The following is a 15,586-nucleotide window of genomic DNA, read 5'->3' on the forward strand; positions in this document are numbered from 1 at the left end:
TAAACACCTTCCAGTGTTCATTTTGTCAACTAAAACTATGAAAAGCAAAGCTTTTGCACACCTACAAGCGACAGGTGCGTAGGAGAGGGTACGGTGCCCCAAATATGAACAAGGAAAACAACCGCACACTGTCTTCAAATGCAGTGACCACCATTTATTTACAGGGAAATAGCAACGTTTCGGCCTATGCAGCCTTCATCAAGCTATCTTTATGAACACAAATGAGAAAGCATCCTTTTTGTAGGCTGTCTGGCCTAAAGGTAAGCCTATCAGAACAAACGTAATGACATGACATCACTCAACTTAAGGTGACAGGTACTGTACTCATGTGGTTAAATGAGAACAAAAAAGTCATATAAAAAACTCAATACACCCATGCAAAGTAATAAGAAAAAAATCATAATAATCCATATTAATCATGACAGTATACAAATGGTAATATTGTTAAATAAAGTATACAAAGAGCATGATCAAGAAACATATTGCAGGTAGAAACTTCATGAAAAACTTTCCCTGTGAAAGAGAAAAGGGAACAGTTTACAAGAGGTTAAAAGCAGGTACAAAATCAAATCATCAACAATACAATAAGTTAAAAACTATATGGAGCAAACTAAAGGATAAAATCAAAGATCACTGCATGACATTTAATAAAAGTTCATCATTAAGGCCTCTAGGTGCCAATGTTTGGAGTGTGAAGATCCAGAATGCTTCACGTATCTTTAACCCATTCTGACCTGAGATCAGATTCATACGAGGTTTCCACTGGGACACACACTGGTCTGATGAACCCATTCTGACCTGAGATCAGATTCTAAAAATGTCAGTCGTTCTTCGAATTGTTCAAAAATAGCAGACCTACAAGCTCGTATCGCGCCACTCGGTGGCGCGATATGAGCTTGTAGATCTGCTATTTTTCAATAGGTAAAGCATAACATGATGCTAACACCAAAATGGGTGCCCGGTCAGAATGGGTTAACAGCAAATCATGATCGCCACCTCTGTGTGGCGGATCAACTTGTTCAATGCCGCAGAAACGTAAAGAAGATATGTCATGCTTGTGATCATTGAAATGTACCGCCACTGGGTAGTCAACTAAAACTATGGCTTAAAAAACCTTTTTTCACTGTCGAAAAGGAAATATGATGATACAAACTATATGACTAAATATTGACATTTAGACACACATTGACAAATAGAAACTAGACTAAAATGTTATGGAGGGACTAGTGGAGAAGAGATCCAGTAGAACTAAGACATGACATTTTATGTGGGTGTTGTGCTCAGAAAATCTACAACCAGCTTGTACATCTTCTACTTTCAGCAGTATAGTATAAATCAAACATTTATGCCATCACGGCCCACCAAAATACATACCGGTAACCCCTATATCTTGAAGTACAACAGGTAAGATAAGATACCATTTACTGCCGTCTTTCACATGCTTTCTCCACAATGGTGCTCGCTGCCGTTGACGCGTTTCATGTGTTTCAGCCTTTTTTCTCTGAATTGAGCCTCAGATTGTGTGTTTGAACAGAACGTGGATGTGAGTGGCTCATTACTAAATCATTGCTACCTTGCGGTTACCATATTAACGTTTCTGATGACTTATACAAAGACGGTACCACATTAGCTTAAAGTTAAGAAGACCTCTACCTCATTATATCGGAAGATATGTCCAATTATCTGTTACTAAAGAGTTGAAATAATAGTTCATATGATTAAGTATGATTAGTCATAGAATGATTACACAATCATCAAATTGCTGTTATTACTAGCAATTCTCATGTGTGTGTGTGTGTGTGTGTGTGTGTGTGTGTGTGTGTGTGTGTGTGTGTGTGTGTGTGTGTGTGTGTGTGTGTGTGTGTGTGTGTGTGTGTGTCATCAAAACTCTTCAAATTCAATGGAAAAAGCATGAAATGAATGAGTCCATGGGCAGGAATAGATGTGATGTGATAACAGATGGCAGTACAGTGTCTCTAGTAATTATAGCAGCACATTGGTTCTACTACAGCAGCTCTAATTGTTACAAGCTCACCGAGTGGTTAAATTGGAATTTATTTTAATAACGATTCAGCAATTATTCCTGTAAAAACCCAAAGCCCTAGAGCCTTGGTTCTCAAAGTGGGGTCCAGGGACTCTCAGGGTTCCTTGATGCAAGTCCAGGGGTGCCACAGAATATTTGGAATCACTTAACACTACACAAAATCTCTTCGCCAAAAGTAGCAGATCTACAAACCGACACATAGTGAGCATGTAGATCGGCTATTTATGCAGAATGTTCCTCCCAGTATACCTAGGTGTTGTTCAAGTGGTTAAATGTCAATTTTGAAGATAATTTCAATCTGTCCTAATGTATCAAATAAATAACGGTAGTGGGTCGCACACACCAAGACTTCAGTTCAAAATATTTATTTCATTTCAGGGACAATGGTTTCGGCTATCCAGCCTTCATCATCAAAAATGAAAACAATATTTTGAACTGAAGTCTTGGTGTGTGCGACCCACTACCGTTATTTAAATATTTTGAACTGAAGTCTTGGTGTGTGCGACCCACTACCGTTATTTATTTGATATGTTTTGAACGGGTAAAGCACCTAAAGTCAGAGCGCGGTGGTCACATGAAGAGTAATCTGTCCTAATGGAAATGTCTCAAGTTTTCCTGTATCTTAGGTGGAAAGATGTATGTATTTTAATTGCGTAAAAAAGGCTGCACACGCATAGCCACAATGCTGTATATTTATTATTATCCAACGTTTCGACCTAGGAGGTCTTCTTCAGGGAATTTTAATTGTGACCATAGGTCGCAGATTACTATGAAAACCTGAAAAACCTGTCCGCCATATATGGCCAATACAGAATTAATTCCATATGTTGATCTTAACCCCATGCCAAAGCGCCAGCACTCGCCCAGCAGTCTGCTGTCACCCAGGCGGATGCGTGCACGCGCCCTCGCCCTTTAGCGCCCTCAGGGCGTCTTACTGGTATAACATAACATTTACGATAGATAGCCTGACTGTCAGTTGATGCTTCATATCCATACGAGTCAAACCGCCGGGACAATTTGTTTATTTTTGGAACACAGTTCCATATAGCGATCTTAAACATGTCATTGGGGTGAAAAACGCGACCCACGTAGGAGGCGTAAATTACGTCAGACTTTGGTGCCCTATAAAGTAATAATGTAATTCTGGATTAAAACGTTATTTTCAGGTGTACAAATACAAAAAGTTTGAGAACCACTGCCCTAGTGTGTCTGTAATAGTGATATGCATGCAGAGTCAGACTGCATTTGGTATTTTCTAACTGGTACACATTGCTAATAGTCTGCCGTCCTTACTGGTTGATCTCAAGGTTGTAGGTTGTTGATCCCACTTTTAGTACAGTGTGCCTTCTCTTCCTCTCTGTACCCTTCAGGATTTTAACCATGCACAGTTGATAGTTCCAAAATGTATTCTCTCTCTCTCTCTCTCTCTCTCTCTCTCTCTCTCTCCCCCTCTCCTGCAACGCGTTGTAATTTAGCAATTGTTGCAATTTTTCGGCTTTAGGCTTACGGGTAAAAATGGCAAAATTGATTAAGTGTGTGTGTGTGTGTGTGTGTGTGTGTGTGTGTGTGTGTGTGTGTCTGTGTCTGTCTGTGTCTGTCTGTGTGTGTGTGTGTGTGTGTGTGTGTGTGTGTGTTCAGCGCTCAGACAAGGCCAGTCAGGGGGACGTGGTGTATGAGGTGGTCAGCCTGCAGAGGGAGTCGGAGAGACGCAACGCGGGACAACCCACCTCACCTGCTGAGGACGAGGACATTGAGGAAGGTACATAACGCCTGTCTGTCTGTAGTAGTATACTGTAGTAGTATTCTGCAGACAGTGACATCTCCATAATAAATCATACATAATATATTCTTCTTCTTCAGACAGTGACAGTGAGATCTCCAGTGGGACAGGGGATGTCTCCAAGGACTGTCCTGAAAAGATCCTGGAGTCCTGGGGAGGAATCCTCAACAGATGGTAAGAAAACTGTTTGCACTCAAACAGGATCAGAGTTAGAGATACTGATGTGTTTACTTGTTGTCACATTTCGTCCTTAAGTGAAGGTAGTGTGGGCCAAAATGTCACTCGAAACAGCTCTCAAAGTACTCCAAAAACACTCAAAGAGCAAAATACCAAAAATGCCAGTCCTTTAAGCAAAATAGTTCCAACATGTATATACAGCCCACTGGCCAGATTGGCTCCATCTAGGTCTGCTCTGCACCCTGTGCAATCCTACATTGATTGCCGGGGCAGTGGCAGGTGCTCTTATAAAGGCTAGGCCCCTTCCATGGACCAAACGAACCCTGGATTTATTCCACAATCATACCAGTGCATTCCCAATGTCCAGAGACATCACAATTCATAACATACATTTTAGTGTCACATAATACTATAATAATTATCCACATAATATGATCCACATAATATAATTAAAGAGTTCTCTAAACAAACCCTCCCACTGTTGGCATGGTCCCCATACCCCACAGTTGTTGCTCCCTTCAATGGAGTCAACATTCAATTATCAATCAACAAATACACAATAAATAATGTCAAATAAATCTCATTCTCTACTAATTCAAACCCTGTTTGTTAACTTCAGTCTCAGTGGCAGGGTGACAAGTATATTAGTAGAATTTGAGAAATAGACATTGTGACAATTTAGCTGGATATTGTTTTCATTCGTTTTTTGCCAGGTGCTTGAAAAGCACCTGGACTACATTTACTAACGAACATACTGACGGCAGTAGCCTTAGTGACGACCGTAGTGTGGACACCTTTTCATGATTGGCTGCCTCTAGGCTGCCTCTAAGCCAATGGGAGACTTAACCATAAAACCCCTAGTCTGAAAAGCATATATACCCATACTCTGAACGCTGCAACGTGAAGCCCTATTCGCTGCTGTTGTGTAAGGGGTTTGTATGAGAACGCAAGTGAGAAGTGGAATGCGAGTGGCAACAGAAGCTAATGTTATGACAAACATCTACAGTAACTGAGAGCTTGCTGCACCTGGCAGTTATGACTGAGTCATTCTTATTTAAAAAAAAAATTGGAAAATGGAAAAAAGGAAAATAAATCATGGCCCCTTCACCTATTGGAGGGCCAGTATCAGTTGCCAGAACCAAGGATGTGAGTTTTCAATGAATCTATATCATGGTTCAAATGGAAGTTTGAAGTTACAATGAGTATACACATACAGTAGGAAAACATTGTGAATACAAAAGCCAGAGTAGACAAAGTGACTGGTTTCTACTTTCTATGCATGGGAACAGTTTCTTTCTCCAAAAGATCACAATACTGCAGCCTGGAGTATCGCTACAATATTGGGAAATAAAATATCACGATATATTGCCATATCGATTGCCCATCTCTACTTAAAATGGTGATGTCTGTCCTCACAAGTGTAGTAATACAAAGTGTGTGTGTGTGTGCGTGTGCGTGTGCGTGTGTGTAGGCATGGGAACCTGTCCATGCGTCCTAAGGGTCTGTCTGCTCTAGTGAAGCCTGGGGTCCCTGAGGCCCTAAGAGCTGAAGTGTGGACCCTCCTCTCTGGTTGTCATAGCGACCACACCCTGCTAGAATGCTACCGCATACTCATTACCAAGGTAAAACACACACACACACACACACACACACACACACACACACACACACACACACACACACACACACACACACACACACACAGGAATGCCTGGGTTCATGTGGTTAAATGTGTAGTGCTACAGTATTACTGTAGTCAGCAGAGAGGTCAGCAAAGAGGTCTTCTGGTAATCAGGAGGTCACCTGTTTTCCTCCTGGCCCTGTGTTAACCACACACACACACACACACACACACACACACACACACACACACACACACACACACACACACACACACACACACACACCATGAGCAAGGCACTGAACCCCAGTTCAGCTCATTTACTACGCTGAGTAAATACAGAATATACTCAGTATAATAATTTAGTGCACTATAACTAATGTACCTTGCTAATTTACTTACTTTTGTTGCTAGTCTTTATGTATTTCACTTATTTGTCCCTCATGGTAAAACTCCCACCGTGTCACATTTTTCTTGTAGCCTACTGGTACCTTAATTTGATTTAAAGCTAAAACAAATAGATTGGTTTGATTGTAATTTTCATGTCGAGGTAAAGATTGTTCCAACTTCCATCACAGCACAATGAGCACATTGTGGCGGAGCGATGCGTCTCTGTTCTTCAGATCAGTCTGGGCTAGTTAAACCATACAGCTTTATTAAAATGAGGCAAATGAATACAATAAGTATGAATCATTCATTTAATTTAGCAAGAGAGCACGTTTTTTATCACCAACCGAGGCTGGCGCATATAGAGAAAGAAAGACTTCTGCTGTATTTGAATTAAGTTTTACCGCGTACAATGTTTTATATCAAAAAATAATATACATTCGAAATTCGATAGGTTCAAATGGGTCGAACCCATGGTGTTTTTAAAGGAACATTAGAAAGTAATTTTTTGCCAATTCTGGCAGCACTAATGACTTCATAACTTGATTTAATTTACTTAATTTTTGTAATTACTGACAGTACTTAAGCCGGTTTAGTTGACTGCATTCCTGGACTGCAAGACAAAATTAATCCTGCCATATCAACTTGTAAGACGGTTTGTCAGACCGCAAGATTCCATGACATTAGGTTGAGTTTTTAGGCTGGGTGTTGTAGTTTTTGGTCTCTGTGTTGTAGTTTTAGGCTGTAGGCTGGGTGTTGTAGTTTTTGTTCTGTGAGTTATAAAGCACCAGATTATTCAGTTAATGTATCTTGTAATGTATGCATGCTACAGATGTTCACATGTGCAATTACCAAGCCTGTTCTGATTGGATAAGAGTTAGTACCAAAAAAAGGAAAACATACTGGCATGGAAACAACCTGCAAATAGATGAAGCATGTTGCTATGGCAGCTTGTCTTGTCTACTGTACATTCTATGTGTGTGTGTGTGTGTGTGTGTGTGTGTGTGTGTGTGTGTGTGAGAGAAAGGCAGATCATAGGTGGGTGTATTAATTCCATTCCCTGAAACAATATTGAAGTTGATGCTCAAAAATGGCAGGAGCAGTCATGTTAGATTTCAGAGCCGCATTTGATTGGTTGCTGCCTTGAATTGCGTGGTTTCCGCTCTCCTCTCTCTGGCCATGTTTTTCATTGGACCTCAATAGTGTGCAGGTAGGATGGACAGACAGACAGACAGACAGACAGACAGACAGACAGACAGACTCTTTATATGTTTGTCTTGTGGTTGTTGTCCTTCATGGACTGTCATTCTATTCTCTGTCTCTCCTCAGAGGGAGTCTAATAAATAATCAGCTCAAGGTTTGCCCTTCATGTTTCTGATAATCGTCTCTTTCTCTGCTGCCCACTCGTCTCCACCGTCCTCCAACTCTCTTTTTATTTCACTCCGAACGAATGCTGTCTCCATGGCGATCTCTCTCTCTCTCTCTCTCTCTCTCTCTCTCTCTCTCTCTCTCTCTCTCTCTCTCTCTCTCTCTCTCTCTCTCTCAGAGTGCTCCTTCTCTAGTTAGCTGACTGTGAGTTTAAACTAATTAAATTAAGCCCTACATATGCTTTATCACACAACATGCTGTGTGCTTTTACAGGGACTACTGTATGCGTTGAGAACATTCTTATTTTGTTATGTATTTAAATATTTGAAGCTTTTTTATATAATGATAAAAACAGGAATGCCTGGGTTCATGTGGTTAAATGTGTAGTGCACACACACACACACACACACACACACACACACACACACACACACACACACACACACACACACACACACACACACACATCAAGACCATATGAGCAGGAATAAAACGTATATTGTTGCTTCCGGGCAGCGACCTCTTATTTCGACCTCTGTATTACCAACAGTTTTGGACATAATGAGGTCTCCACCTGACAGAGATGCAGTAGTTTTATTGTAGTAATACTTGTATGATTAGTGAGTCATGTGATGTGAGAATGTGAGTGAGAGAGAGAGGGAGACAGACAGAGAGTGTTTGGGGGGTGTTGCTGAGTCTGAGTTAGGAGGAGAGGATGACTGTTGGTTACACATTATGGGCTGTATTTTGTGTGTCTTAAGTACCAGGTCTCATTACCTAACTTGAGTAAACTAAAGACCTGGAGGCGTGATCAATGCTCTTTGGTCACTCAGAATAGCCAAATGGCATTGATCACGCCTCCAGGTCTTTAGTTTACTCAAGTTAGGTAATAATACCTGGTACTTAAGACACGCAAAATACAGCCCTATGAGTGTGAGTTAGGAGGAGAGGATGACTGCTGGTTACACATTATCTGTGTTTACAATGAGATTGTCCTTACTGTGACCCAGGCAGGCTACCATCAGCCTTATTGGATCAATAGTGTAGTTTTACTAATACTATGTGGCCCCTGGAATCGAGCAGAAGGTCACAGGTTCCACCCCCGTACCACTCAGTCTAGTTGTCATAGTGCCCCTGAGCAAGACACCCCTGCTCCTGATAGTTTGGATGGTAAATGTATTGATAATATATCACCCACTGCTCCTGATAGTTAGGATGGTCAACATTCTATGATTCAATGCATGTGCAAAATGTACTGTAGAAAATGCTTCTACGACGAATAAAGATAACAGTTATTTTTTATGGGTCAATCTATTGTAAAAGAAGGTGGATCTGGTTGTGGTAGTAGTAGTAGTAGTAGTAGTAGTAATAGTAGATGAATAGTACTAGTAATAGTAGTGGTAGTAATAAAACAGATGATTAGTGTTAAAACAGTCCTGGCAGAAACAGGAAGTCATGGGTTCATTGCAACAACAACACGACCACTGGAGCATGAGAGGAGGGGGGGTGCCAATAGAAAACAATGTGAATGGTGTACATAGGAAACCATTCCGGGGGGGGGGGGGGGGAGAGAGAGAGAGAGAGAGAGAGAAAGAGAGAGCATCAGGTGCAGTTGGGAGGAGGGGGGATGGAGGGGCAAGAGAGTGTGTGAGGGAAAGAGAGCGAGACCTAGCAAATGAGCAAGTGAGAGAGCCAGTGTGTGGCCGGCTAGAGAGAGAGAGAGAGGGAAGTGCAGCCCAGTCACAGCATCTCTGTGTCTCACTGCAGTAGGCAGCACAGGGGGACACAACTCCCTCTATCCTCCTCTCCTCTCATCCCTCCTCCTCCTCCTCTCCTCTCCCCCTTCTCTCCCAGCACACCAGCATCACTCCGTCTGTGCTCATTTTTCAAAGTGTTTGCTCCTCGCTGCTCTCTGTTGATCGACCGCATTCATTCATTCACGTCTGCTGCTCTGGGATCAGCCGGCTGGTTCATTCTGTGTGGAGGAGAAGCGCTGGAGTGTCTTTTTAATGACTGAGCTGAGACCAGCAGACACACACACACACACACACACACACACACACACTGGGGAGTCGGGACCGCGGTTTCTCTCTAAGGCTTTTTGTCGAGGCTTTTCCGTTGGTTCAGATGGACAGCAGGACGACACAGACACGTCAGACCAGAGGACCGGCGTGTTGAATAGAGACGCTATAGACACTTCTCTGTCCTTCTAGCACCTCCTCTGTCCTCCTAGCATCTCCTCACACCTCCTAGCACCTCCCTCTGCTCTCCTGCCACTCCCCCCTACGGCCTGTCGCCTCTGGAGAATGTCACGGCCGGCACGCCACTGAAAACAAGTTTATGGGATAAACAAGAGGAATGCGGATTGATTTCACACCACACACACACACACAGCGCTGAGCAGTGGAGCTGAACTGGATCAGTGAGGAGTTGTTGTTGAGTGGAGCTGCAGAGTTTACTCTGTTTGGCTTCTCACTGCTCCTGCACAGAGCCTGTTCATCAGCTGCTCCTGTTCTATACCCACCCACCTCGGAGAGCTCCTCTTCTTCTTCTTGGATACTTTCAGTGACACATTGGATAAACCTCCTTGCTGGATAAACCTCCTTGTTGGATAATCCTCCTTGTTGGATACCGTCACGCTGGATACTTCCGTGTTGGATTACTCTTCATGTTCGATGCTGCCATGATGGATAATGTGACACGCTGTGCGGATGTCAGCGCTTGTTTATATGGACTCATGTCACGGCTGTGTCTCTCTGTCTCTCCCCCTGTGTGTGTGTGGATGTGTTGTAAACACAGCCGGGTCCTGCATGTCCAGCGCTGTGTGCTGTGAGCCCCGGCGTGGACATCTCTGTGTTGATGTAGGCTGAGTCTGTGTTTTGATTCAGACAATAGCTGGACAAACAGGCAGCCCAGACAGGCACCAAAACAAACCGAGTGACCGTGACACACAAAACAAAGTAGCAGCCCTGTGGGCCTGCTGCTGCTCTGCCGCAACAAAAGACTATCTTTGAATGTCAGAGCGACGCGTACAGTTCGCTTTCACCCCGCAGAGCTTAACGCAATAGAACAAGCCACATGCTCTTTGGCTGGTTTAATCTGCACTGACTGGGGATCTGTTCCGATAGGAGTGAGAGAGCAGCCTTTCCCTGCCGGAATCGCTGGCCGCCCCACGGTGCTGTCTTTTATTTTTTTACTTTGGTTTCTGCTTTCCACCCCTCCGGTGGTTCTTTGCCTTTTAGTGTGGACAGATTGTGCCCTCTCCCTCCTGGTGACAACTGGCGGTAAGAGTCAGAAGAGGTGGCCGGCAGACAGGTGGGCTGTTCAGCAGGGAGCCGTATACAAGCCTCCGGGGCGCATGGAGGCCGTATCGTTCACGCTGCCGTTGTCTCCTTCTGTCCGTTCGCTGAGGGAGCGCAGCTGCGCTCGTTCTGCTGTTGTCCCTCCCTCCCTCTCCCCTCTGCTTCTCTGTGGCTCTTCTAAACATGACTGATGGGAAAAAGGAGAGCTGAGCCGGCCGCCAGCCTTTTCTCCTGAGGATGTATTGATTTCCTCCACGCTTTGTCACAGTTTCATTTGATTGAAACCCAGCTATGTGACACTCTGACTGTGTGTGTGTGTGAGAGAGAGAGAGAGACGGAGAGAGAGAAAATCTACTGAGCTCTGAGGTTGCGGCGGACGGCCCAGCTGAGTGGTTGGCGAGGAGGGCGGGCGTCCAGTTCCAGCCTGGCACTGGCGGAACTGACCATTCACCAACCTGACCCACCTGGACGGCTTCCCAGCTCTCGGCCATGAATCAGTCCAGCGCTCCAATGGCGGCGCCCACTGGCAACAGCAGCCTAGGCGGGGGGCTCCTGGTCGGGAACCACTCGTGTCCGCTGGGCTGGGGCCACCGCGAGGGCCCGGACGCCTGCGTCCTGGAGACGGCCGTCATCGTGCTGCTTACGGCGCTCATCATCGCCGGGAATCTGACGGTGATCTTTGTGTTCCACTGCGCCCCGCTGCTGCACCACTACACCACCAGCTACTTCATCCGCACCATGGCCTACGCCGACCTCCTGGTGGGCCTCAGCTGCCTGGTGCCCGCGCTGTCCCTGCTGCGCTACCCGGCCGGTGTGGAGTCGCCCGTCACCTGCCAGGCGTTCAGCTACGTCATCTCGGTGCTGAAGAGCGTGTCCATGTCGTGCCTGGCGTGCATCAGCGTGGACCGCTACCTGGCCATCACGCGGCCGCTCTCCTACACGCGGCTGGTGACGGCGGGCCGCCTGCGCTGCTGCATCGCCCTCATCTGGCTCTACTCCGGCCTGGTGTTCCTGCCCTCCTTCTTTGGCTGGGGCAAGCCCGGCTACCACGGGGACATCTTCGAGTGGTGCGCCCGCTCCTGGCCCACGTCGGCGCTCTTCACAAGCTTCGTGGTGTGCCTGCTGTACGCGCCGGCCGCGCTCGCCGTCTGCTTCACCTACTTCCACATCTTCCGCATCTGCCAGCAGCACAACCGCGAGATCAGCGAGCGCCGTGCACGCTTCCCCAGCCAGGAGATGGAGGCCGGTGAGGTTGTAGTCGGAGGAGGCGGAGGAGGCGGCGGAGGCGATGGTGGAGGGGCAGGCGTCAGCGGAGACCACCATCACGGTGGAGGAGGGGGCCACGGACACGACCGGCGCTATGCCATGGTGCTTTTCCGCATCACCAGCGTCTTCTACATGCTGTGGCTGCCCTACATCATCTACTTCCTGCTGGAGAGTGCCCACGTGCTGGACAGCCCCGCCCTGTCCTTCATCACCACCTGGCTGGCCATCAGCAACAGCTTCTGCAACTGCCTCATCTACAGCCTGTCCAACAGTGTGTTCCGCCTGGGCATGCGCCGGCTGTCGCAGACCATGTGCTCGTTCAGCCACTGTGCGGCCGACGACAGGGATTTCGGTGAGCCGAGGAAGGTGAGGAAGCGGGCCAACTCCGGCTCTATTTGAACCCCAATCCACCAAGGAGGGGATTGTACAGCTCACTTTTCTTACCCCCTCCCCCCCTACAAGATGTCGGGAGCTTCAGCCTCGAGTCTTCACGGGATTAGCGTTGATTAATGCCTGGCTGTGTGCCCGAAAATAGCAGATCTACATGCTGAAAGAGTGTAGATCGACTTTGTTTGGGGGCACGCGACTATTAGTCTGAATGGGGCTCAGGTCGCTGGTGAACTTTGAATTGACTTGACAGGGGATGAACTGCCACAAGTAGGAAGTCTTCCCAGCACGACATGACGTCTGTGAGCCGACACCAGCAAAGCTACTTGGGGTGACGATTTAAAGTGGTTGTTATGAGAAGTTTTTGCTGTCTGACTGTCACCTAGATACTAGCGTTGTGAAGAGGTTTAGCTGTGTGTGACTGTCGCCTACATCCTAGTGTCATCAATGCTTTTCTCAGGCTCGTAAAATGCTTGATTTATACATGGTTGCGAAAACCGGTGTTGTGTTGATCTGATATTTTCGCCCCCGGCACCAGTACGTAACAACGTTTCAGTCAGGTTTCATGTTTACATTTCTCTTATTATATCATCAGCAGAGGAAATTCCCCCAAGACGTTTCACTAAGGTTTTCCCTCCAGTTTTTCACGGTGATGTGGTGATCATAAATATCTGCTTGGATTAGGTTAAAGTTGATGTGATTAGCCTGTATTGGATTTGGCCCTGCATACTTACACATTAGCATCATTAGCACATAATCATGGGCCTAGTATCCTCGTGTGTACTCATGACCTAAAAAGGGTGAAAGGGTGCCCCCAGGACACACACAAACGCATACACAGATGAATGGCATCTTAACAGTTCTTTCTGTTCAATAGCAACAGATGATAACTTGGCCTTGACTGTGAATGTTCTTTATCCAGAACGATGTGAGAGCATTTTGTCAGCCTGTCCGGGTAACCCAGTAAAGTCACGAGTTTGACTCCCACAACAGCCATAACAGCAATATGGTTAACCCCCCCCCCCCCCCCATACATTTTAAAGACTCATTTTAATGAACGCACCGCAAGTAAATGCACTGGTTGAGAGTGTGAAATTGGTACATTTTTTACACTCTGGGTTAAATTAATCAGGATTTGCTTTGTGGCTTCAATTTAAACAACTATTACTTAATGGTACTCTGAGACAGATGAAGGAAAGATAAAGGCCAGGTTGTCTCTATACAGGAGCCTTATTTTGCCAAAGACAGTGATTAACGTAATTTCATATCCAACGCTTCACTGCCAAAGACGGTGATTTACATCCTATGGTCTTTTCAGTGGTTTGCAATAGATGGCGCTCTTCGCCAGCGTATAAATGGTTCTAGGTTGCTAAACAACGGAACTGGAAATTAACCGGAACTGAAAACTCCCGTCTCCATCCATCTCAATGCAAAACAGATTTACAAAAATAAATTCTCTGATTCTTTTCCCATATCGCTCTCACCCATGTTATATCGGACATTTTATGTGTCCCAATCATTATATGTGAACATTTTCAAACATGTATTTTTTTAAATAAAGTAAGTCTGCACGCTCAGTTGTGAACTTGTAGTTCAGCTATTTTTCTATTACATTTTTTACATACGGCTCAAGTGGTTATTTTTTAATATCCAAAACATTAAATATGTCTAAAATCTTAAATGACACAAATGCTTAACCAGTTCTAATAGGTTAACTGCAAAGACTCCACCTCGGGACTAGTTTGTACTGCCTTTAGTTTTCTGCCGCACAGTGTTGCAAACGCTTGTGTACATTCCACTCGAGTCGACCCATCAGATGTTTTCTAGATGGTGTCAACAAAGACTTTAATACTGTTATTTGTCAGCCAAGCGACGAACAAACCAATGATTTCTCCTGAGGCAAATTTTCTCCTGACCTGATAGATGCTCTTGGAGTCATTGCTGGGTCATCAGTGGAGTTTTCTACATCGCTGAGTGCAGTAAGTGCACCCATTTGTTCCAAATCAACTGTTTGGGAAACACTGAGGTAGACGACAGGTTGGAAATACTGAGGTAGATGACAGGTTGGAAACACTGAGGTAGACGACAGGTTGGAAATACTGAGGTAGACGACAGGTTGGAAACACTGAGGTAGATGACAGGTTGGAAACACTGAGGTAGATGACAGGTTGGAAACACTGAGGTAGATGACAGGTTGGAAACACTGAGGTAGATGACAGGTTGGAAACACTGAGGTAGATGACAGGTTGGAAACACTGAGGTAGACGACAGGTTGGAAACACTGAGGTAGATGACAGGTTGGAAACACTGAGGTAGATGACAGGTTGGAAACACTGAGGTAGATGACATGTTGGAAACACTGAGGTAGACGACAGGTTGGAAACACTGAGGTAGACGACAGGTTGGAAACACTGAGGTAGATGACAGGTTGGAAACACTGAGGTAGATGACAGGTTGGAAACACTGAGGTAGATGACAGGTTGGAAACACTGAGGTAGACGACAGGTTGGAAACACTGAGGTAGACGACAGGTTGGAAACACTGAGGTAGACGACAGGTTGGAAACACTGAGGTAGATGACAGGTTGGAAACACTGAGGTAGACGACAGGTTGGAAACACTGAGGTAGACGACAGGTTGGAAACACTGAGGTAGATGACATGTTGGAAACACTGAGGTAGACGACAGGTTGGAAACACTGAGGTAGACGACAGGTTGGAAACACTGAGGTAGATGACATGTTGGAAACACTGAGGTAGACGACAGGTTGGAAACACTGAGGTAGATGACATGTTGGAAACACTGAGGTAGATGACAGGTTGGAAACAAGCGAACAAACCAAACCCCTTCCTTGATATTGTGACTACTGTTGTTAGGCTGCTAATGCTGCTCCTGGTTGTTAACTGGTACCTCCTTCTGGTTGTTAACTGGTACCTCCTTCTGTTTGACTTTGCCTAAAGGATGGATTTTTATTTTCCGAGATGAGCTAAAGAAGATGTCATGTTCTTGGACGCATACTCCTACAGTACACGGCACATTGCACTTTTTGTTTTTTAAAAGAAAGACTAGTCTTAGGCTGCATGACATTCATATCTGACCAGATTGACCTTGTGACCCTGATGCTTCGTTTATACTCTGTTGGACGGACGTTGTCGCTCTTTGAAAGTAGCCTAATCTACTGTACAAGCCTAAAGTAGCCTAATCTACTGTACAAGCATAAAGTAGCCTAATCTACTGTACAAGCCTAAAGTAGCC

At 45.2% G+C, this 15,586-nt stretch overlaps 2 protein-coding genes across 2 annotated transcripts in view; both read left to right on the top strand.

Moving 5' to 3' along the window:
- rabgap1l (RAB GTPase activating protein 1-like) overlaps positions 1-15,586 on the top strand; it is a 102,939-nt gene that overhangs the window by 26,144 nt on the left and 61,209 nt on the right. The window contains 3 exon segments of the mRNA XM_080769797.1: positions 3,683-3,803; positions 3,905-3,998; positions 5,473-5,623. Coding sequence (XP_080625923.1) covers positions 3,683-3,803; positions 3,905-3,998; positions 5,473-5,623 — 366 coding nt within the window.
- On the top strand, positions 11,169-12,344 carry gpr52 (G protein-coupled receptor 52; the record flags this gene model as incomplete). Its single annotated transcript, XM_080769604.1, has 1 exon — positions 11,169-12,344. One exon carries the CDS (start codon positions 11,169-11,171, stop codon positions 12,342-12,344), a length of 1,176 nt encoding a protein of 391 aa, XP_080625730.1.

Source organism: Protomyctophum bolini, assembly GCF_963924005.1.
Source record: "Protomyctophum bolini genome assembly, chromosome: 8".
Classification (NCBI taxonomy): Eukaryota; Metazoa; Chordata; class Actinopteri; order Myctophiformes; family Myctophidae; genus Protomyctophum; species Protomyctophum bolini.